Raw genomic sequence first — 25802 nt, forward strand, 5'->3', positions numbered from 1 at the left:
CTGCACGTAAAGACCAACTGAAACAATAATTTTTATCCTAAAATGAGTGCAATTCAATAATAATTAAAAAAAATTCCCCCAAAGGAGCCTATAGCTTTTAACAAAATGCTTTGCTAGCTTTTTCTGCCTTCCTTGAAATATCTGTGCATTCGTATTCAATTATCTTAGGTATGGAGAGTGAATACAAAACACAACATCATTTACGTCAATGGTTCAGTCCCTGGGCATACAAATTGTTTAGTTAAGGTAAGATTTTTGTTTTCTACAAAATATTGTACTTGTTCATGCGGTTGAATAAAATATATCCTTTTTTGTGTGATTGTAACTCTTTGGGGCAAACGGAGGTCAGAAAGGTTGTATTTTCATGCCAGATCCTTACTCCACATAATGCAGTTTTATATACGTAACTAATGCTATGTTTGCATCTGTGCAGATGTTTTGTTCAGGGCCTCCATCGCAGATTCCTTCAAAAAGAGAGAGTAAAAAAAGTATTTCATGCAGGACTTTTTTATTTATTTTTTTGTCCTGTTAAAAAGCAGCTTTCCAAGCAGAAACTGAATGAAGCAGAAAATGCTGTTTCAGTAATGCTGATAATTTCTTAAAGAGAAAAAAAATAGCAGGGATACTTCAAAGGTTTGGCCACACGGGGCAGAATTGTCACTGCAGACTTGTTGCCGATTTTTACCCTGTACTAGCACCGAAAATCATTTTACACTAAAAAATTTGTTTTACATTCTGTGGATGCAATTTCTTCAAAATCAAATCCTCTTTGCTAGTACTGTAAAACTCTGTGAATTTGCCACACAGAACCACTGCATATCCACCCTGTGTGGGTGTTCTGCATAAATGGAGTATTAGAGATGAGCAAAGCTGAAGGTAGAAGTTTTGACTTTTGGTGAACTTTCTGTTTCTGATCCTTATTTCCCCATTTAAGACGAGACACAAAAAAGTAATATTTTTGCCTCCATTGCCTTACATGGCTAAAAAGGGGACACCCAGCAGTTGACAAATCACTTTGATCCCACAAGCTTGCTCATCTATGCTAGGATATGTTGCAGAAATAACTATTTTTAGATTAAATTTATGAGGAGAATCAACACATCCAATGATATTTATCTGTAGTTTTAAATGTTTTTATGCTGTTTTTACATAAATATTAGACATATATGAAGCTGATTTTGGAAAAATCTTGCAAATATATTGAATAGTACCCTTCCTCTGCCAGATGTACAAATCACTTTTTTTATTATATATATTTATATTTACTAAATCCCATTGACCATTGGTTGCTCAGAGTATGAATTCTGGTGTGTCATAGTAATGAATATACCGTATTTTCAGAAGCATAAAAGTAGAAAAAACATTTTTTACTATAAATGACATACAACTGATATGGTATAGACACAGTACAAAAGCTGATGCCCCATAAATTTGTCATTTGCCACAGATCTCCATCATTATTAGAGAGCGGGGACGGACTGGGAACTTAAAGTGGCCCTGAATAAAAACTATAGGTGGCCCCAATGTTGTAGATGGGTCCAAAAGGTGGAGCATCACAATTTGTCAGGGTCTTTAATAATATAGCACAGCACAGAATACCATCCCAAAGAATCAAATACCACAGTGCAGCACAAACTACCTCCCTAGAAGCTGTCTCTCTGTGGTGACCAACAGTAGCTGCCATGTTCGGTTCTCCTTCACATCCAGTTATCTCTAATATGGATATAGAGCAGGGGGCTTAGGGGGTGAGGTGTGGGCCACAACACCAAGCCAGCGCTACCTTCAGCATGCTTCCTGGATACCCTCTAATAATAACCCCTATAGTTTCCCCAATAGCACATTCTCAGCCAGCTGCAGTGAGGGTGGCTCGGGTGGTCCTATGGGGCATCGGCCTGCTAGGAAAATTCCCTGTAAGGTCTATGGCTAGTCCACCCCGGCAGACAGACTTGCTGCCTGTGCTGGCCCAGTTAGTAGCAGTAATAGGAGTCTGGAGTTACTGGGATGGAGCTGTCCCATGCACAACATGGAGTGGGCTGGCTACAAAGGTCCTGGCAGGGCAGGCACCACACATTTACTCTGCTGTGTAAACCTGTATGTGTGTGCACGTCTGCACACTGAACAATTGCACTTTACAGAATTGTATATAAAATGTGACAGTTCAGTGAACAAAGAAGAGATTAAGTACAATTATATGGTGTGTCCTCACATCTGCACTGCCAGGACCTGTGCCAGAGCTCAGAGTCTCCTGCTTCTAATGCCAGAATTCGGACTACTAGATTGAACAGAAGGTGGCAGCACAAGATCGAAGAGAAAAAATGTGTCTGATAGTTAAAAAAAAATACTTCAGCTTTCTTTTTAGGTATTTCACAGACAGCATTACCTCCCAGGTGCTGTCTGCGTGCCCCACTAGATGTTTAAAAGTGAGATCAAGAGAGCAGGTCTGGTTGCTTGGTTGGTCTCCCCTGAAACACATTATAGAGTTAGGGTAAATGCACACGTTTAGAGTTTGTGCGGAGACTCCGCACTGAAATCCACTTGTATTCGCAGGAAAATCCGTGCGGACAATCCACACCAATTGGTGCTGATTTACATGTGGATTTGGTGCGGATTTTACTCTCCTTATTGAAGTGAATAGAGTAAATACAGTCGGGAAAAATAAAATAAAACAAAAATCCGCACTACAGGTCAAAATTGTCGTATACATGAGAATTTCACATTTTCATAGATACAATGGGCATGACATACATTGTGGATTTTCCGCACGTAATCCTGATTTGTGTGAATTTAGCCTTGTAGTTAAGGGGTTTTCCAACTTAAAAAAAAAAGAGCTGCCAATAAACAGGAACACGCGCGTGCCATTTTATCATTGATCAGTACTTCTTATAGTGGATATGCATTCTGCTTGTGCACCATTTCAAGCAGTTTTGTAAACCTTTGAGAATGCATTCAGTACCATTTTATGATGCACCTTGGACGTTGCCCTGGGTTCTGGAATAGCGCTTTTTCGTTTTCACCCTGGAGAGATCTCCAGCTCTGATGTAGCAAGTTTTTTTACAATAAAAATGGCTAAAAGCTGAACATATCTTTGTATGCAGAGAATAGCCTGTGACCTGGTTCTCTCTCTATTACATGACCAAATTTCTTGCTAACAATCTTAACAAAGTTCAGCTCAGCAATTCTGTTTCTGTGTATGGGCTTTTTCTGCTGAGGGGGAACTTCAGCGCCCTTTCAAGGACTGTATAAATGCTTACGGTTATTTTTATGAAAACTGGATGCAAAGACTGTATGCAATAGAAAGCGTTGAAAAATTTACTTTTATATCATTTTCTATATATGGTTCCTTATTAAATATGAAAGAGGTTTTCCAGTCTTTAAAAATAGTGTAAAAATCTTTTAAATGCAATGTGATTTATATTTTTTACTTACTATTGCCTTTAACCACTTGCTGACGCAGCGATTTTGCGTGCTTTCATTTTTCGCTCCCTGCCCTCCGAGAGCTATACCTCATTTATTTTTACGCTCACATAGCCATAAGAGGGCTTGTTTTTTTTTTTTTTGTGGTACAAGTTGTACTTTCTAATGGCACTATTTAATATGGCATATAATGTAGTGGGAAGTGAGAAAAAAAAAATCAAATGGGGTGGTATGTGAAAAAAATTGCAATTCTGTCACAGCTTTATGGGTTTTGTTTTTGCGGTAAAACTGACTTGTGCTCTTCATTCTCCAGGTCAGTACGATTCTGGCAATACCACATATGTTTATTTATTTTTTTGTGTTTTAATACTAGAAAAAAGTATATTTTCATTGCCATATTCTTACCCCCATAACTTTTTTTAAAGTCCTCTCTACAGAGATGTGTGAGGGCTTATTTTTTGCAGGATGATCTATAGTTTTTGATAGGTCACACATGATATATCTTTTTTCTGCCTGCTATCTCTACTGACCCTCCATGTTTTCTCCCTGTCTTTGGAGTGGTGTGTTTCACATACTGGGCAGCAGACATGCAGGTAGTGTTTGTGTGTTATCTGTGAAGACGGGGATTACGTACAGATCTACTTTACAAGATGTAATAGAGTTGCATGCAGGCTGCTGTATATAAATGTATTGTCTGTAAGAGTTGAGGATTCAAGGGAACTGGAGTCTTTTTTTATTGGTATTCCTGCATACATCAAGCCCTGGCAGCATGAAATCAACTGTGCTGCATAGCTGGGCAAGATGAAAAAAAAAAAAAGTCTAATTCTTTGCTGTGTTGGCATTATCTGATGATCAGATTAAATACTTTTTAAACACTTTTAGGTACTTTTCTGTAGTTTTGCAGAAGTGTGGAAACCCATATATATAATTGTATAATTATATATCTTCTTCATGAGTAGAAGTTTGTATTACACAGTACCTCAGTGGTCTTCATATGATGTCACCTTGCCCTCTAAAGCAGTGTTATCTACAATACCTCTCCCTGTCAGAGCTACCCATAGTTCCTCCCTAAATGCTCTCTATTAAAAAAAAAGTATTTCTTTCTTCAGGCTCTGTCACTGCTGCCATCCTTTACTACTTGGACTACATTATATGTGACTCGTATTGCACCTCAGCTTCATGCACTTGAATTGGGCTGAACTGCGGTACCGGGCATAACCCGTGATAAGGGTAACGCTATTTCTGGGGTAAAAATACACAACCCCTTTATTAGAATAAGCAATATGTTTACTCACAGAAATCTCTGTAAAAATATATTCTCAACATATTCGCTGTTTCCTTTTTTACTTTGGGTCCTACAGAAGGTTAATATTGAGGGAAGTATATTTAACCAAACACTGCTGTTCTCCTGGAATGTGCAATGTATAAATTGATAAAGTGTATGCGCAGATTATACAGCTTTCACATCCTGTTAGTGTTCCATCTCCTTGGAACCTGTGAATGTTGAATTTTGTGATGTATAAATTGTGAGGCGAGCAGGATTATAGCTTTCCATTCAGAAGCGCCACAGGAATACAAAGCTGCCAATCTCCTGTCAGCCCGTCACTTAGCGAGTGAACACGCAACACCTCTTCCTTTTGAAACTATCTGCCTGGCAACATAAGATGCATTCTTTAAGAAAATGCCATAGATTTTTTATTCTATAGACACTATTTATCTTCCTCTATTCCGGGGTTTGTTGAAATGATGAATTGGTTTCACTTTTATGTCTCGGGGCTGGTAACTGACCTGCTAACTTGTATTGTTAGCGAGACACGCCTGCTGACCTCAATGCATTTTCAGATACTGTTCACTGTTAAAATACTGTTTTATCTCCTCTTTTACATTCATTTTTCTCTCTTGTAGTCCATAAATCAAGTGACATATCTCCGATCCCTTATTTCCCATAATATCCCCCTAAAAATAAATTCACTGTACAGTTATTTTTTCTAGCTATTAATATTCAAAAAGTGAGGAAGTACATTTTAAAGGTGCTTTACCAGATATTATCCCTCTAATATGTTATAGTCGTCCAGGATCCTGAAAACAAGCAAACGTTGATGCTATCCGTGGAAGTTGTCACTTTCCATTAAACTGCTGTTGCTAAGATGCATTGAAATGGCCACCATGGGGGAAGGAATGCGTATTCTTACCGTACAAGCAGCTGTTGGCGGTGGTTTGAGAGACAGACCTGTGGTGATCAGCTTAATGCCATCACAGCTCCCTCTGATGAGACAACCTGTTTACTATAGCCAACATTTGCAGTGATTGAATAGGTATTAATTGAAACGTAGCTCTTAGTGCTGTCTACAGTTTTCAGATTATTTGGGAAATGAACTCTTGAAACCATCAGGAAGATGGAGAACATATCCAAATGAAAGCATCCTTCTTATTCTCCCTTTATGTCTCAGTGTCCTGACTTTGGGGGGAAAAGGATTTTTTAAAAAAATTTTTTTATTTATTTATTGGTGGTGCTTCTGGATAAAGGCCGTAGAAACCCTATCTCTACAGCTTAAGTTCCCAATACACTTACAGTTGTCGTCCCACAGCTATTCCTCTTCACTCCCCCCACACACTTGGATGCTTGGCTTGGTAATGAGGAGAGAGTAAAACTAAGCAGTTGCCAAACACCATAAATCATCAGGATTATCACCGAATAATTGAGTCTGGCCATTAAAGGGGTGTTCCCATTTCCATCTGAACGCTCAGCCATAGGTGGTTGGACCTAAAAACAGCTAAGCATTCTGTGCTACTCTGTCTCTGAACCTTCTATGTGATTGTGAGTTACAGAGATGGTATAGCGCACCAAGTTATGCTGTTTTTCATTTTAATACTGTTTCCGTAATCTCCTTTTCACTTGTATGGGAGCTACAGAAACAGCATTGCACAGCCTACTTGTCTGTTCCCACCTCTGGCCGTGGCATCCTGTGGCTATGTCAGAAATGTTTGAAGTTGGAATACCCCTTTAAGTAAAACTCTTTCTGATCAATCAATGCAGGGAAGCTAGTTTCTTTAATATCAATGTTACTGCCAGAATTAAGAGGAAAGAGGGAATACCTACTTGTGTGGTGTAGCACCTTTTCCAGTGAAACATACCAATAACATACCGTATTTTAGCCCTATAAGACGCACCTAGGTTCTAGAGGAGGACAATAAGAAAAAATAGTTTTCATTAGATATCAGATCAGACCCCCAATGTTATTAAGACCCCAATATGACCCCAGATCAGACCCACCCATAAGGGTCCATTCACACGTCCGCAACTGTTTTAACACTGACACTGGCTGCAAACAAGAATAGAACATGCTCTATTTTTTTGCGGGGCCGCAGATCAGAAGTGCGGATGCGGACAGCTCACGGTGTGCCGTCCGCATCTTTTGTGGTTCCATTGAAATTAAGGTGTCCCCATGTGAACCCATTTTGCGCACGTGTGAATGGACCCTAAAACGCAGTACCATTTCCCCCCCACTTTGGGCGGAAAAAAGTGTGTCTTATGAGGTGAAAAATACGGTATTTGAACTCCTATATGGACTTATATTTAGTGGATATAGGACACTTATACGACAGCTTGCGGCACATGTAATGTTACAGTAGAATAGTATTGTGGCAGTACTAGTCTGGTTCCATCTCTAGGGTCTGCTGGCCTGTCCCTTGTCCACCAGTAAAGAACCTACTTTTTGTCAGTTGGTTAATGGTAGGTTATATACATTTTCTTTCTTGATAATGGTTACACTACATAGTTAACTATAAACCTATAAAAAGAGAAATAAAATATAATAAAACAAATTATAGTAGCGTTAAGAGCTCAACGCTTTGTGATTATTAAAAAATGATGTCCTAGGGAATATCTCAAAGATTTTTTAATCATTATGAAACTTCAAGCTCTTAATGTTTTTTTGTAATTTATTTTTATTGGATTTATGTTTTTTTTTTTTCTTTCTAACATCCCATACCAGATCAGTGTGCAGGTTCTCTGTATCTGTACTATTTGTATAATTGGGACTTGTAGAAATCTATGCATATGCTGCAAAAGTAACCCTATTCAGATGAATTGGGATCATCTTTTAGTTTTTAGATATTTTTCCAGCAAATCTAACCTTTTTACAGTTTGCATACTTGTGTATAAATGTATAGCAAGGCCAGCTTTGATAAATCAGACTCTGTATTTTAGAGTAAATAAAATAAGGGGGCACATTGAGGGCTGCAGGGGGGAGGATCGGGGAATCACGTGTAGAACTGGTGCAAGGATTTTTGCCACCCTAGGCAAAAGCTAATTTTGCTGCCCCCCTTGACTCCGCCTATTGACCACGCCATTTGACCCGCCCCTTTTTTGTCGGCCACCTATTTATACAGACTGCACCCTTCATTGTGGTAAGGCCACGTTTTCTCCCTCCAGCTACATGTTTTTTTATTTATATAAAGCATTTGCTTTATATACCCGACAATCCACAGATCCTCCACAAGTGTCATCCATAAGTGTCATCCACCAGAGATCCCCCCCCTAAGCAGGGGCGTACATAGAAATCATTGGGCCCCATAGCAGGAATTTAGATTGGGCCCCCATGCCCGTTCCTAGTCTCCCCCACTATACGCCCTGGCTCCTCTCACTACCCTCCCTAACTTCTCGACCTGCCCCATCTCATCCAGCAGTATTTTGTTCTACAAAATGGCAGTACTCATGCCGGAACACAGCATATTTTGACAAGAATCTGGGGCATTACATGATGTAATACCACCCAACTTTCCTGCTGTCCAGCGTGGCACATGCGTAGAGACATGAGAAAAGTGTAAGGAAGTGAGTGCCCCCCTTCCCCCATCCTCTGTGTCATGCAGGACAGCTGGGAGACAGTGACATTACTCATTATCCTGCATGACACATGTGCAAAGACATGAGTCTCTGGGAAAGCTGAGTGAACCCCTCCCCCTGCCTTTCCATGTTCTTATTATCTGCATTTATGCCTTGCAATATAGCAGGAAATCTGAGTGACATTACATGATGTAATAGCACCCAGCTTTTCTGCTGTCCTGCATGGCACATGTGGAGAGACATGAGACTAGTCTGAGAAAGCTGAGTAACACAACTTCCACCTCCCCTCATATCTTCTCATGCCTCTGCACTTGTGCCATGCAGGACATCAGGAAAGCTGAGTCACATTACATAATAGCACCCAGCTTTCCTCCTGTTCTGAATGGCATATGTGCAGAGGAATAGCCTGGGAAAGCTGAGTGACCCCCTTCCCCCTCCTCCACACACATACACCTCTGCACTGTCCTCATGTCAGTTACTTCATTACTGGTAGGGTTGTGGCAATCCAGAGGAATCATGAGTGGGTGGAGCTAGCAGGTAGGAGGCGCAGCAAGAAGGCAGGAGGCGGGGCTAGCAGATGGGAGACGGTTCGGACAGGGGGCGGGAATTCTTCTCTAATTTATTCACTTCACTTGCCTCTGTGTAATTGCAGAGAAGCACTGGCAGAGACTTCGTCGAACGAGGTGTGCTGGAAGACGGCGCACTTCGCTCGACGATGCCTCTGCCAGTGAGCCTGTGCGAGATTACACAGAGGCAAGTGAAGTGAATAAATTAGCTAGGAAGCGGTACGGCGGGCCCAGTCTTCCCGCTTATATAATATAGAGGCACATTTGAGGGCTGCAGGGGGGAGGATCAGGGAATCGCGCGCCTGGTAAGCAAAGAAAATGAAGGCTGTAGGGGGGACATTATATCTACATTTTTAGAAGGTTCTGATCTCCACAGTCACGAACTGTGGAGATCAGAACCTTTCCTCCGTGCACTCTGTGGCAAGCTGGGCATGCTATGGCAGGGGCAGACTGGGCGTGCGCTGCAATGCGATGTGGAAAAGCAGGGCATGCTCATTTACACAGTAGGCATGGACGGAGCTTCTACATGTCGCGTGCAGCCATGGACGGACTGGCTGCACATCAGAGCGGGGCTCAGGGGGCGTGGCTTCAGATTGTTGAAAAAATAGCCATATCTACTTAAATACATATATTAGGAAATATCCTTTTTCCCTGCCTCCCACACAGTTGCAGAAAATACATGGAGAGTGGCCAACCCCTTTAACATTAGCTAATTTGAGACACACCTTTTAGTTGCTTTCAGGTCATCTTTGGTTCCTTTGTGAGCTTGCTTACTATTAGACCCCTTTCTCTTGGCGTTAATTGAAAAACTTGACTCCAATTTCTACTTCAAATTATCTGCTAATCCTAAAGGTTTACATTCTCTTGCTATTCACAAATAGGTGATATTGGACCATTTTCCTCAATAAATAAATATCGAATATTTTTGACTGATATATTTAGTACTTGTACTTGTGGTTTTAGGGTCAAATTTATGCTGAAATATAGAAAACTGAACGTTTCTAATACTACTGTATGTAAAAGTGGTATAGACTATTGAGAGAACAAAAAAAAAAAAGATAGAATATAGGGGAAGATGAAGAGAGATGAGTGAGAAAAAAGAACAAAATGGGGAGAGGCAGAGGGGGTTAGCCCTAAGGACTGCCTGTACTATATTTACTGCTGTTAGCCCTCACACTTACTGTAAATGCTGTGGACACTTTTGACATTAATAACATTATTTCTACATATGTTAGTGGTCACTTTAAATAAAATAAAAAAGTTGCTCTAAGCTTCAATCCACAATCTTCATTCCTTCATTTATTTTCAGACCCCCTGATATTTAACTTAAGGACACAAATTTTACAGAATCGGAGTGATCTGAACTTTTTAATGAAAGCTATTTAGAAATTTGCTTGAAGGGTTTCTACCACCTCATCTTGACCGAATAAGCTTTCAGACACTAGCGATCTGCTAGTGTCTGATCTCCATAACCATGCAATTCTCAGACCTTTGTGTGGAGCCGTTTCATTAAAAAACGATCTTTTATTCCTATGCAAATGAGCCTCTAGGTGCTATGGGGGCGTCTTTTCGGCACTTAGAGGCTCTGTCTACTCACACTGTATGCCGCCCCGCTCGTCCGTCAAGCCCGCCCATCTCGTCTTGAATGCCTGCCTCCATCTCAGCAATCGGACGAATTCTCGGGCCTGCGCCGTTCACTTCTGTCTTCGGCGCAGTGAGTGAGTGATGTGCTCCTGGTGCCGGATTCCTCACTGCGCCGACCACGTCACAGTGAGGAAGCCGGCATCAGAAGAGCGGCCTTCAATCACTGCGCCTGTGCCGAAGACAGAAGTGAACAGCGCAGGCGCGAGAATTCGTCCGATGGCTGAGGTATGTATGTATGTATGTATCTATGTATGTGTATATTCAGTGAGGAACAGAAATATTTGAACACTGTGATTTTGCAAGTTCTCCCACTTAGAAATCATGGAGGGATCTCAAATTCACATTGTAGGTGCATTCCCACTCTGAGAGACAAAATAAAAACAAAATTAAATCAGGAAATCGTTTAATTTTTAAAGAATTTGCCTTGCACTGCTGAACATAAGTATTTGAACACCTGAGGAAATCTGTGGTAATATTTGGTACAGAAGCCTTTGTTTGCAATTACAGAGGTCAAACGTTTCCTGTAGTTCTTGACCAGGTTTGCACACACTACAACAGGGATTTTGTCCTACTCCTCCACACAGATCTCCTCTAGATCTGTCAGGTTTTGGGGCTGTCGCTGAGCAACACAGAGTTTGTTACCTCCAAAGATGTTCTATTGGATTTAGGTCTGGAGAATGGCTAGGCCACTCCAGAACCTTGATATGCTTCTTACGGAGCCACTCACGACCATCTTCAAAGCTCTGACTGAGGTTGTTGCTCAAAATCTCACAATAAATGGCCCCATTCATCCTCTCCTTAATACAATGCAGTCGTCCTGTCCCCTTTGCAGAAAAGCACCCCCAAGGCATGATGTTACCACCCCAATGCTTCACAGTAGGGATGGTGTTTTTGGGATGCAACTCATCCTTTTTCCTCCAAACACGACGAGTGAAGTTTAGACCAAAAAGTTCTACTTTGGTCTCATCTGACCACATGACTTTCTCGCATGCCTCCTCTGGATCATCTAGATCAGTGGTTCTCAACCTAGGGGTCGCGACCCCTTTGGGGGTCGATCGGCCCTTTCCGGGGGGTCGCCTGAGGCTTCCTATTGTGGGTCGCCCGCACAACGGCAGCGGCCCCTTATCCTCGCGCACAGGAAGTGATGTCCTATCACTGCCTGTATTTGAAGGAGCCTGACGTCTGGACGGGTAAGTTTGCTGAGGTCCGAGTTTTTTCGTTAATGACACCGCCGCTGAGCACCACTGCCACCAATGATTTAATTGAGCCTGGCTAATTTTATTTTAATTATTTGGCTGAGCAAGGCTTAATTTATTTGGGGGGACATGAAGCACCGCTGATTTATTTATTTGGGGGACCCTGAGCACTTCTGATTTATTTATTTGGGGGGGGGGGGACTTGAAGCACCACTGATTTATTTATTTGAGGGGTACCCAACATTTTGTCTTTGTGATTAATTACTCTGCTTTAATTATGTTCCATTTGTAGCAATAAAAATACATCCTGCACATCAGATATTTACATTGCAATTCATAACAGCAAAATTAGTTATGACGTAGCAAGGAAAAAAATGTAATGGTTGGGGGTCACCACAACATGAGGAACTGTATTAAGGGGTCACGGCTTTAGAAAGGTTGAGAACCACTGATCTAGATGGTCATTGGCAAACTTCAGATGGGCCTGGACATGTGATGACTTTAGCAGGGTAACCTTCCATGCAATGCATGATTTGAAACCATGACGGCGTAGTGTTCCACCGACAGTGACCTTTGAAACTGTGTTCCCAGCTCTCTTCATGTCATTGACCAGCTCCTCCCTTGTAGTTCTGGGCTGATTCCTCACCTTTTTTTATCAGTGATGCCCCACGGGGTGAGATCTTGCATCTCACTGACAGTCGTCTTTAGCCTCTTCCATTTTCTAACAATTGCTCCAACTATTGATCTATTTTCACCAAGCTGCTTGGCAATTGCCCCGTAGCCCTTTCCAGCCTTGTGGAGGTCCGCAATTTTGTCTCTGGTGTCTTTTGACAGCTCTTTGGTCTTGCCCATGGTAGTATTTCGCGTTTGACTGACTGTGGGTTGGACAGGGGTCTTTTAAAGAGCTCAGACAGGTGCTACTAAGTTAGATTAATGAGTGGTGAAGAGGTGGACTTTTTAAAGGCACAGTAACAGGTCTTTGAGAACCAGAATTCATGCTGTTTCTCAGGTGTTCAAATACTTATGTTCAGCAGTGCAAGACAAATACATTCTTTAAAAAAATCATGTGATTCCAGATTATTATATTTTTTTTATTCTGTCTGAGTGGGAATGCACATACAATGTGAATTTTAGACCCCTCTGTGATTTGTAAGTTCATAATACTTCTGTTCCTCAGTGTGTGTGTATAGATATAGATAGAGATATACAGTCATGTGAAAAAATTAGGACACCCTTTGAAAGCATGTGGTTTTTTGTAACATTTTTAATAAAAGGTTATTTCATCTCCGTTTCAACAATACAGAGAGATTAAAGTAATCCAACTAAACAAAGAAAACTGAAGAAAAGTCTTTTCAAGATCTTCTGTAAATGTCATTCTACAAAAATGCCTATTCTAACTGAGGAAAAAGATAGGACACCCTTGCCCCTAATAGCGAGTGTTACCTCCTTTGGCTGAAATAACTGCAGTGAGACGGTTCTTGTAGCCATCTACCAGTCTTCGACATCGGTCTGAGGAAATTTTACCCCACTCCTCAATGCAGAACTTTTTCAGCTGTGAGATGTTTGAGGGGTTTCTTGCACGTACAGCCCTTTTCAAGTCACCCCACAGCATCTCAATGGGATTCAAATCTGGACTTTGACTTGGCCATTCCAGGACTCTCCATTTCTTCTTTTTCAGCCAATCTTTGGTTGATTTACTAGTATGTTTTGGGTCATTGTCATGTTGCATGGTCCAGTTCCGCTTCAGCTTTAATTTTCTAACTGATGGTCTCACATGTTCTTCAAGCACCTTCTGATACACAGTAGAATTCATCGTGGATTCTATGATGGTGAGCTGACCAGGTCCTGCTGCAGCAAAGCAGCCCCAAACCATGACACTTCCACCTCCATGCTTCACAGTTGGTATGAGGTTCTTTTCTTGGAATGCTGTGTTTGGTTTACGCCAAACATGTCCTCTGCTGTTGTGTCCAAATAATTCAATTTTGGACTCATCTGTCCAAAGAACATTATTCCAGAAGTCCTGGTCTTTGTCAACTTTATCTCTGGCAAATGTCAGTCTGGCCTCGATGTTTCTCTTGGAAAGCAAAGGTTTCCTCCTTGCACACCTCCCATGCAAGTTAAACTTGTACAGTCTCTTTCTGATTGTAGAGGCATGTACTTCTACATCAACAGTAGCCAGAGCCTGCTGTAGTTCTCGAGATGACACTTTAGGGTTTTTGGAGACCTCTTTTAGCATCTTGCGGTCTGCTCTTGGGGTGAACTTGCTGGGGCGACCAGTCCTGGGCATGTTGGCAGTTGTTTTGAAAGCCCTCCACTTGTAGACTATCTTCCGGACAGTGGAATGGCTGATTTCAAAATCTTTTGAGATCTTTTTAAATCCCTTCCCAGACTCATAGGCTGCTACAATCTTTTTTCTGAAGTCCTCTGACAGCTATTTTGCTCTCACCATGGTGCTCACTCTCACTTCAACAGTCAGGAGCACACCAAACTAAATGTCTGAGGTTTAAATAGGGCAAGCCTCATTCAACATGCAGAGTAACGATCTACTAATTATGTGCACCTGGTGTGATATACCTGTGTGAGATCTGAGCCAATTTAAGAGGGAATACATGTGAGGGTGTCCTATCTTTTTCCTCAGTTAGAATAGGCATTTTTGTAGAATGACATTTACAGAAGATCTTGAAAAGACTTTTCTTCAGTTTTCTTTGTTTAGTTGGATTACTTTAATCTCTCTGTATTGTTGAAACGGAGATGAAATAACCTTTTATTAAAAATGTTACAAAAAACCACATGCTTTCAAAGGGTGTCCTAATTTTTTCACATGACTGTATATCTATATAGAGAGAGAGAGAGAGAGAGAGATAATATATAGAGAGAGAGAAAAAAGTGGCTGCACCGTCTCTAAAGAAAACAGGGGGGTGCAACTGTGCATAAAAGTCAAAGTGGGCAGCACTCCTTACGATAAAGTACAAAAATCTTTATTTGCCCAAACAGGACATGCAACGTTTCGTCTCTATAGAATAACATCTTTTCATATTAGTTTGATTTAGGTTGATTATGTATTCACAGGTTTTTAGAAGCTAGGATTAAAGGGAACCTGTCACTGGGATTTTGTGTATAGAGCTGAGGACATGGGTTGCTAGATGGCCGCTAGCACGTCCGCAATACCCAGTCCATATAGCTCTGTGTGCTTTTATTGTGTAAAAAAAACGATTTGATATATATGCAAATTAACCTGAGATGAGTCCTATCCCTGACTCATCTCACATACAGGACTCATCTCAGGCGAATTTGTGTCGGGTCATCAATAAAAAATCTCAGAAATATATAGGTTCGGTAGAAAGAATGTTTTACACCCAAACTGTACATGATTGTAGGAGGTGGCATACCCTTAGGGGCATGATTTTTATAAAATCTCTAGAACCACAATGGACAATAAAATAACATTAAAGATACGTAATAAACACAAATAAGCCTCTGAAATGATCCTGATACTTTGATACCTGATACTTTGATCCGTGATGTGGACCAAGCACGCCCATTGAAGTTTATGGGTCCATGAAAATCACTGACACACATCCATCTTGTGTCCATGTTGCATCTGTTTTTCACTGAAGACTAATAGGAGATTCTTTGGAAATTAATTTTTTAGCTGAGCAACGTCCGTGAATTACAGATGACACGCGGATGGTAAAAATGGATACACGGACCAACCACAGATTTTCCCAGACAGCTTCACAGATGAAACACTTACACTTTTTTTCACAGACATGACACTGACACAGAAATGTGAACGAGGCCTAATCCGGTTCTGATTTCTATGTAAATCCATTTTATAGTTTTCTAAATTTACTTGGCGGTCACATTTTGTTGTAGGTTTCCTACCTTTGTAATACTCTATTCTTCTTCGCATTTGTTTTCTAATGTCATTTTTCAGTAGCATTAAACCTACAGGGAACTATAACTGAACTTTCCATACAAGAAGAAAAAAATCTGTAGTATACACCGACATAAAGGTTCTTCACAAATGTGACTAGATTTCAAACTGCACAAGCTGTTCTCTGGCAGCTGGGGAAAGTGGCTTCCCTTTGCTGTCACATTCTGCGTAGTTTTGCATGAGGGCTGCTTTGAGACACGGAACAGGTGGTTTCTCAGGATTGTTCGAGATGTTGTTGCTTTGTGCTTTTATTTTTATACTGTGAAAGTTAGTGATCATACTCTGTACAGGTTATATTCAGGAGTTCTTTGTGTTTTTTGTCTTGTTTAACCCAGTTACAACTTCTACACTGACATACGGTATTGTCAAACTGCTTTTTCACAATGCTGCATGGTCAACTTTTGCATATTGAATTAGTCAAGAGTATACAGAATAAAGCATAGTTTATTAGCATGTATATTGCATTAGTTCATGTACAGATCACAGTTCTTTAGGCTACTGTAAAGGTGGCCATCCACCTTCAGTAACTGCCAGTTGAACATTTGTACGGCCGACAGGTATCTCTCACAACTTTCCCATGCACTGTTTTCAGTAGGGAGAGAGGAGAAAGATTCTACCCGACACCTCTACTTAGTACTGACGAGAGGCAAGCTCCTCTACAACAGCTGTCTTCCAACAGATATCTGGCTTGGCTATATTTCCTTCAAATCTCAAGGTTTGTTGGAAAGTTGGACTTTGACTCTTAGAAGGCCACTTCCAAAAGGTGATGCTAATGAGATGATTCTCTTCCTTAGGACATACTTTCTTGCATATTTGTTTCCCATGGAGCATTGCCAATAAGTCTCAATACCACAGAGTACCTCCAGTAAGTTCCCATTCTGCCCCCTGCCAAAGCTCCTGGAAGAACAAAAGCATCTGACTTTGAAATTCAATACTCCCAATCCAGATGTTATTGGCGAAGTGTTAGGAACTCTTCATACAAGAGATTTGTCGGCTCGTTCCTATACACTTGTATTGGAACCAGCCATCCTGTTGAAGCGAATAGGACAGCTTGTAATTACACTTTCTCACTGCTGCGATGTCGATGGCAAGCAGGTAAATAATGAAGGGAAGGCTGCGAGGCCTTGGCTTCAACCAGCTGATCTGTGGGGGTGCCCCGTGACGGGTCATCAATAAAAAATCTCAGAAATATATAGGTTCGGTAGAAAGAATGTTTTACACCCAAACTGTACATGATTGTAGGAGGTGGCATACCCTTAGGGGCATGATTTTTATAAAATCTCTAGAACCACACTGGACAATAAAATAACATTAAAGATACGTAATAAACACAAATAAGCCTCTGAAATTATCCTCAAGGCGTGAATCTGGAGCCAGAGAACTTTGAAGTACAGTAAAGAAATGCCGAGCCTGACAAAATTGACCAAAGCAGGAGTTAGGCATACAAGCCATATAGATAATGTATTTTCCAGAAATCTGGCTTTTCTCTGTAGTCCTAGAGCTGTAGCCTTGAATAAAAATAAAGTGTCAGAGAACGTGTCTAAAGTTGAAGGGTATATGTTATAGAATAGAATGTGATAAAATACTGAATAAATATGTATGGTTCGCGGGGAAATCGTATATTTTGAATCTTTTGAAGTATGTTAGAATAAAACAGGGCAGTCTTGAGAGTATAATATACTATGAGCCTCACTGCAGGATTACCTCTGCTGCATATGCCCTACTTGAAATTTCTCCTTGCAAATAACCTGTGGAGAGAAGTTTATTATGCTAATACTTGCCTCTGCAGCTTAGGCATTCCCACCATCCTCTTCATGGTCACATGACCATTCCTGAAGCGATTCTACATCTTCCAGTTCCTTGCCATTGTCTTATTTTCCTCTCCTAAGGAGACTGCACGTCATCACAGACGACACCAGCCCCTACCAGCTTGTCAATTCTGCATACATGTTTCTTTGTGAATCCTGTAGTGACTCATGTACAGTGTAATGTAAGCGGTGCGCATGAGTGACAGCATAGTGATTGGCTACTGTGGATGGCACTTGGGGGGCACTGGATGGCTTTGGGGGAACTGTGGATGTCACGGTTATGGAAGCACTGTGGTTGTCACTGTTGTGTTAAGGATCTGTGGCTGTCTCCGTTATGGGGGGCCCTGTTGATGTCACTTTTATGGGGCCCTGTGGATGTCACTGTTTTTGGGGCTTAGTATGCAAACGATGATTGGCACAGGAATCGCGGTCCATATGTTAACCACATTTTTCAGGCCGACCACAACTTCTCTAACACGCACTGATTGTATGATACAACCAGTCTTTATCTGATCAGATAAGAGACTGGCAGTATCAAACAGTACTGTGATACAGTCAGTTCGGTCAGAAGAGTGTGGTCGGCCTGGGAAATGCGGCCTGCACACGGATAGTGTTTCCCGGGCTGATCATGGCCGTATCACATGTGTCTGTCATGGTAGGCCAAGATAAACACTTCAGCCGGCAGTACCCAAAAAGATTTAGGCCACATGCACACGACCATATTTGTTTTGCGGTTTGAAAGTTGCGTATCTGCTAAATGAGGATACTGTCCGTGTGCGTCCTGCACTGACTTCTATGGGGTCGAGGTCTGCATTTTGAGGACCAAAATAGGACATGTTCTGTGTTTTTGCAGAACTGCAATATGGATGTGGAAATCGCACTAATGATGTCCATGTGCTTTCCACATCTGTATGCCACTTCCACAAAAGATAGAACATGTCCTATTCTTGTCCTCAAAATGCAGACCATGAACCCATAGAAGTCAGTCGGTCTGTGAAAAAATGCAGATCGCACACGATGGTATCCTTATTTAGAAGATCTGCAACTTGCAGAAGGCAAAACGGATGCAATCATGTGCACAAGGATATATATATACACACTTCAGCAGGCAGTATCAGACAAGATAGGGTTAGATACACAGCTCAGCAGGCAGTATAGTACAAGATGGGGTTAGATGCACAGCTCAGCAGGCAGTATCGTATATGATAGGATTAGATACACATGTGATTTGATGTGCTTGCTGATTCAAGCTCTTTATTGAACTCTGGAGATAGTGACGGAAGAGCCTGTGGAGTGTCAGTCTTGTCATTTCGACACTGAGTGAGAAATAGACTAGCAGGATTTATGTCTGGGTGTAGTATCATGCCACGTGTAGTGAGAGTAGCTCCTGCAGACTGAACAGTGGTGGTGGGGCCAGCCTGTGACTCATCACTCTGCAGTGCAGCCAGGCTTTATCAATAAAGTTACTTATTCAACAAAGCAGGAAACTGGGAAGTAAACAAATTTGCGAGAATAGTCTGAAGTCCAGACGGGGAAAGAAAGCACAGACAGGTATTGGGGGCATATGTATGCATTTTGAGGGGCATTAGGAGCACATAGAAAATGTTGAGACCAGACAACCTTTTTAAGCAACAGTAAAAGGGTACATGATTTAGTGTATACATGTGAACATACAAGCAGATGGATTTCCTGTGAAGCGATCAAAGGTGTCACTCCTTTTCAATCCGCGTTAATTTTGCCAGTGAAAGGGTTAAACTCCAGAGCATATATGATTCACTTGTTTTATGGACACTCAAGATTTTGAGTTAGTCTATCAGTTAATTTAATAACCACAGTAATAGCAATTTTGTCATAGTCTAGGAGATTATAGGAAGAGCCATGCACCAATAAAAATATATTTTCAATCTGGGCCGACTTCTCTGTTGGCTACAGGCTCTATCGTAGGGATGGGCTGCACCTCAATGGGGAAGGGGCAGCTGTGTTGGGGGAGAAGATGGCTAGAAGGTTGGAGGAGTGTTTAAACTAGGGACTGGGGGGGAGGGTAATTGCGTTATAGGATGGGAAGATAGAGACCGGGGGCAAGGTAATGGGACTGGGGGAGAAATGAAAGGGGGGGACTAGAACAGCTCAGAAGCAAAAGTATAGGGTACAAAATATACATAAACCTCTTAATTTTCTGTAAGACTATGTGGGAATAACTGAGACATGGCTGGATGATGGCTATGACTGGGCAGTTAACGTACAGGGTTACAGTCTATTTAGAAAGCATCGCCAAAACCAGAGAGTGGGAGGGGTCTACCTTTATGTAAAGTCCTGTCTAAAGCCCACACTCTGGGAAGATATAAGTGAGGGACATGAACATGTGTAGTCACTATGGGTAGAAATACATGGAGGAAAAAACAATAATAAATTACTAATAGGAGTTTATTATAAACCACCTAATATACCAGAGGCCACAGAAAATCTGCTGCTAAACGAGATAGACGAGGCAGCAAGTCATAATGAGGTGGTTATTATGGGGGACTTCAACTACCCAGATATAGATTGGGAAACTGAAACTTGTACATCTCATAAAGAAAACCAGACCATTACCTTTCCCAACTCGTTCAGGACCTGACTAGAGGGACGGCCATACTGGACTTAGTATTACAGAACAACGGATGTGCAGGTCGAGGGACACCTGGGAAATAGTACCATAAAGTAATAACCTTCCAATTATCATTCAAAAGAGCGTTTCTTCAGGGAGGAACAAAAAATACCAAACTTCAAAAAAGCTAAATTTAGCCAACTAAGAGAGGCCATAGGCCTAACTAACTTATACATAGTCCTCAAAAATAAAAATACCACTGCAAAATGGTATATTTTTAAAAGCATCCTAAAATCTAATTGGAATAAAAGGTTAAGGAACAAGAAAAAAACTATGTGGATAAATAGAAATGAAAACAATAACTGACAAAAAGCATTTAAATAACTAAAACAGGAGGGTAGCGAGGAAGCACTGAAAAACTATAAGGAAAAAAATTGAATATGTAAAAAACAAAAACAGCCAAAGAGAGCAAAACTAACCCTAAAATGTTTTTCAATTATATAAATGGTAAAAAGTATAAATCTGAAGGTGTCAGCCCTTTACAGAGTAATGAGGGGGAGTTGCAGAGAGCTATGAGGAGAAAGCAAAGTTATTTAAATATTTTTTTTCTCCACTTTATTCACTGAAGAAAATAAACTGTCAGATGAAATGCAGATTGTAAAAGTTAATTCCCCATTAAAAGTGCCCTGTCTGACCCAGGAAGAAGTACAGCGGTGTCTTAAAAAGATTAAAATAAACAAATCGCCAGGACCAGATGGTATACACCCCCCTGTGTTAAGAGAATTAAGTAATGTCATAGCCAGACCCTTATTTCTGATATTTAAGGACTCTATACTGACAGGATTGGCGCATAGCAAATGTAGTGCCAATATTCAAAAAGGGTCCAAAAACAGATCCTGGAAACTGTAGTCCAGTAAGTTTAAAATCTGTCGTGGGTAAACTGTTTGAAGGTTTTCTAAGAGATGCTATCTTGGAGTTCCTCAATGAAAATGAGCAAATAACGCCATATCAGCTTGGCTTTATGAGGGATAATTTCATAATTTCACTTTTTTGGCAGATTTTACATTTTAATCCATTTTTTCCAGTAGCAAAGCAAGGGTTAACAGCCAAACAAAACTCAATATTTATTACCCTGATTCTGCAGTTTACAGAAACACCCCTCATGTTGTTGTAAATTGCTGTATGGCCACACGGCAGAGCATGAAAGGAAAGGAACGCAATATGGTTTTTGGAAGGCAGATTTAGCTTAACTGGTTTTTAGATGCCATGTCCCATTTAAAGCCCCCCTGATGCACCACTACAGTAGAAACTCAAAAAAGTAACCCCATTTTGGAAACTAGGTAACAGTTTTATTAGTACTATTTTGGGGTACATATGATTTTTTTTATTGCTTTATATTAAGTTTTTTATGAGGCATGGTAACCAAAAAATTGATGTTTTGGCACAGTTTTTATTTTTAACAACATTCACCTGACGGGTTAGATCATGTGCTATTTTTATAGAGCAGGTTGTTATGGATGCGATGATATCAAATATGTCTACTTTCTATGTTTGTTTCAGTTTTACATAAAGCATTTTTGAAAACAAAAATTATGTTTTTGTATCTCCATTTTCTGAACGCCCAATTTTTTTTGTTTTTCTGCCGATCATCTTGTGCAGGGGCTCATTTTTTGCAGGAAGAGTTGACGTTTTTATTGGTACCATTTTTGGGTACATATGATTTTTTTGATCATTCATTATTATACTTTATGGAGCAAGGTGACCAAAAAATTGGTTGTTTTGGCACAGTTTTTATTTATTTTTACAGGGATTAGGTCATGTGATTTTTTTTATTTTATTTTATAGAGCTATCTATACGGACGTGGCAATACCTAATATGTTAACTTTTCCCTTTTTAAGTTTTACACAATAATAGCATTTTTGAAACCGAAATAATGATGTTTTAGTGTATCCATAGTCTTAGAGCCATGGTGTTCACCTGAGGGGTTAGGTCATGTGATATTTTTATAGCGCTGGTTGTTATGGACGTGGCGATTCTATCTTGGAGTACCTCAATGAAAATAAGCAAATAACGCCATATCGGCATGACTTTATGAGGGATCAGTCATGTCAAACTAATTTAATCAGTTTCTGTGAGGCGGTAAGTTCTAGACTTGACAGCAGGGAATTAATGGATGTCGTATATCTGGACTTCTCCAAAGCATTTGACACTGTACCACATAAATGGTTAGTATATAAAATGAGAATGCTTGGACTGGGAGAAAATGTCTGCATGTGGGTAAGTAATTGGCTCAGTGATAGAAAACAGAGGGTGGTTATTAACAGTATGCACTCAGATTGGGTCACTTTCACTTGTGGCGTACCTAAGGAGTCAGTATTGGGCCCTATTCTCCAATATATTTTATTAATGATCTTGTAGAAGGCTTGCACAGTAAAAAATTGTTGCAGATGATGCTAAACTGTGTAAAGTAATTGGCATGGAAGAGGACAGTAAAGTGCTACAGGGGGATCTGGATAGATTAGAGGCTTGGGCAGAGAAGTGGCAGATGAGGTTTAACACTTACAAATGTAAGGTTATGCACATGGGAAGGAATAATGCAAGTCACCAGTACATACAAAAGGTAAAATACTGGGTAACACTGACATGGAAAAGGACCTAGGAATTTTAGTGAGCAGCAAACGCAGAAACCAGTGTCAGGCAGCTCCTGCCAAGGCAAAAAGGATAATGGGTTGCATCAAAAGTGGTATAGATGCCCGTGATGAGAACATTGTCCTACCACTTTACAAAACGCTAGTCAGACCACACAGAGAGTACTATGTACAGTTCTGGGCTCTGTGAACAAGGCAGACAGAGCAGAGCTGGAGAGGGTACAGAGGAGGGCAACTAAAGTAATAACTGGAATGGGTGGACTACAGTACCTTGAAAGATTATCAAAATTGAGGTTATTTGCTTTCGAAAAAAGACGACTGAGGGGAGATCTAATAACTACAGGTCCTTCTAAAAAAAATTAGCATATTGTGATAAAGTTCAATATTTTCTGTAATATACTGATAAACATTAGACTTTCATATATTTTAGATTCATTACACACAACCGAAGTAGTTCAAGCCTTTTATTGTTTTAATATTGATGATTTTGGCATACAGCTCATGAAAACCCAAAATTCCTATCTAACAAAAATTGGCATATTTCATCCGACCAATAAAAGAAAAGTGTTTTTAATACAAAAAAAGTCAACCTTCAAATAATTATGTTCAGTTATGCACTCAATACTTGGTCGGGAATCCTTTTGCAGAAATGACTGCTTCAATGCGGCGTGGCATGGAGGCAATCAGCCTGTTGCACTGCTGAGGTCTTATGGAGGCCCAGGATGCTTTGATAGCGGCCTTAAGCTCATCCAGAGTGTTGGGTCTTGCGTCTCCACTTTCTCTTCCCAATATCCCACAGATTCTCTATGGGGTTCAGGTCAGGAGAGTTGGCAGGCCAATTGAGCACAGTAATACCATGGTCAGTAAACCATTTACCAGTGGTTTTGGCACTGTGAGCAGGTGCCAGGTCGTGCTGAAAAATGAAATCTTCATCTCCATAAAGCTTTTCAGCAGATGGAAGCATGAAGTGCTCCAAAATCTCCTGATAGCTAGCTGCATTGACCCTGCCCTTGATAAAACACAGTAGACCAACACCAGCAGCTGACATGGCACCCCAGACCATCACTGACTGTGGGTACTTGACACTGGACTTCAGGCATTTTGGCATTTCCCTCTCCCCAGTCTTCCTCCAGACTCTGGCACCTTGATTTCCGAATGACATGCAAAATTTGCTTTCATCGGAAAAAAGTACTTTGGACCACTGAGCAACAGTCCAGTGCTGCTTCTCTGTAGCCCAGGTCAGGCGCTTCTGCCGCTGTTTCTAGTTCAAAAGTGGCTTGACCTGGGGAATGCGACACCTGTAGCCCATTTCCTGCACACGCCTCTACACGGTGGCTCTGGATGTTTCTACTCCAGACTCAGTCCACTGCTTCCGCAGGTCCTCCAAGGTCTGGAATCGGTCATTCTCCACAATCTTCCTCAGGGTCCGGTCACCTCTTCTTGTTGTGCATCATTTTCTGCCACGCTTTTTCCTTCCCACAGACTTCCCACTGAGGTGCCTTGATACAGCATTCTGGGAACAGCCTATTCGTTCAGAAATTTCTTTCTGTGTCTTACCCTCTTGCTTGAGGGTGTCAATGATGGCCTTCTGGACAGCAGTCAGGTCGGCAGTCTTACCCATGATTGCGGTTTTGAGTAATGAACCAGGCTGGGAGTTTTTAAAAGCCTCAGGAATCTTTTGCAGGTGTTTAGAGTTAATTAGTTGATTCAGATGATTAGGTTAATAGCTCGTTTAGAGAACCTTTTCATGATATGCTAATTTTTTTAGATAGGCATTTTGGGTTTTCATGAGCTGTATGCCAAAATCATCAATATTAAAACAATAAAAGGCTTGAACTACTTCAGTTAGTGTGTAATGAATCTAAAATATATGAAAGTCTAATGTTTATCAGTACATTACAGAAAATAATGAACTTTATCACAACATGCTAATTTTTTTTAGAAGGACCTGTATGTATAAATATATTAGGGGTTAGTATAGAGATCTCTGCCATCCTCTATTTATCCCCAGGACTGTGACGAGGGGTCACGAGGTTTGTACACAAACATAGAAAAGGATTCTTTACGGTAAGAGCAGTGAGACTATGGAACTCTCTGCCTGAGGAGGTGGTGATGGTGAGTACAATAAAGGAATTCAAGAGGGGCCTGGATGTATTTCTGGAGCGTAATAATATTACAGGCTATAGCGACTAGAGAGGGGTCGTTGGTCCAGGAAGTTATTCTGATTTAAGGTCGGGAAGACATTTTTTTGTTCCTTTTAAGTGGGGAAAATTGGCTTCTACCTCAGTTTTTTTTCTTTTTTTTTTTTGCCTTCCTCTGGATCAGCTTGCAGGATAACAATCTGAACTGGATGGACACATGTCTTTTTTCGACCTTAGATACTATGTTACTAAGTTAATCCTTCTGTTTTCTAGGTCACGGACACGAAACTTGCCGTGAAACAAAAAGGCTTTGAAAATCTTCCATTCCCTACATATTTTGCTGATGGAGATGAAGAGCTGCCAGAAGACCTTTTCGATGAGGAAATATTCCAGTTCAATGAGCCCTCTGTCACATACTCTTAGCATAGCTGACATCTTTCTACACGCAGGTGTTGTCATCAGTTCGCTTTGCTTTTGTAATTTATGAAGGACAGAGATTTCCGAAGGGTTTCCCTTTCTACTGCCGCCACTTTTGTTATTGAAGGACAGGGAGACATTAACAGGTTTTCTGAGAAGCGGCTATTGAGATGGATGCTGTAGTTACAGCCTTGCACAGTGGATTTTTATGGATCTTGTAAATGCCTAAAAGCCAATGATTTATAAGTATCACTACTCTGTTAACTACTCTAAAGGCATATAGATGGTGAAATAAAGATTATTTGATAATGTTTGCATTCTTTCATTCTTGTGTATTGCATTTACAGTTTTTAAGTTTAAAAAACATATATGTAAAATGATTTCCGGTTGTTGGAAGCACATGAATGGGGCTGGGAAAAACTTTGCTATGGTGAAACTGGTACTTAAACTCTTTCTCTATATAGGCCTCCTTCACACTTGCATTCTCAGCATCCATAAACAGTTCATGAATGCACAGCCAGTGGCATTACATTTAGCTGTTTACATATCTGTCTTACACTATATGTTTTACACTTCTGTAGTTCCACATGTATCAAC

General features: G+C 40.8%; 1 protein-coding gene across 1 annotated transcript in view; it reads left to right on the plus strand.

The window, feature by feature from the left end:
- The window catches only part of MRPL3 (mitochondrial ribosomal protein L3), a 135137-nt gene extending 109621 nt beyond the window's left edge, over positions 1-25516 (plus strand). Inside the window, exon 10 of the mRNA XM_044293454.1 lies at positions 25062-25516. Within this exon, the coding sequence (XP_044149389.1) occupies positions 25062-25211 (150 nt within the window). The 3' untranslated portion in view covers positions 25212-25516. The remainder of the gene's footprint in view (positions 1-25061) is intronic.
- The last annotated feature ends 286 nt before the right edge of the window (positions 25517-25802 follow it).

The sequence above is a fragment of the Bufo gargarizans genome, chromosome 5 (genome assembly GCF_014858855.1).
Source record: "Bufo gargarizans isolate SCDJY-AF-19 chromosome 5, ASM1485885v1, whole genome shotgun sequence".
In the NCBI taxonomy this organism is placed as follows: domain Eukaryota; kingdom Metazoa; phylum Chordata; class Amphibia; order Anura; family Bufonidae; genus Bufo; species Bufo gargarizans.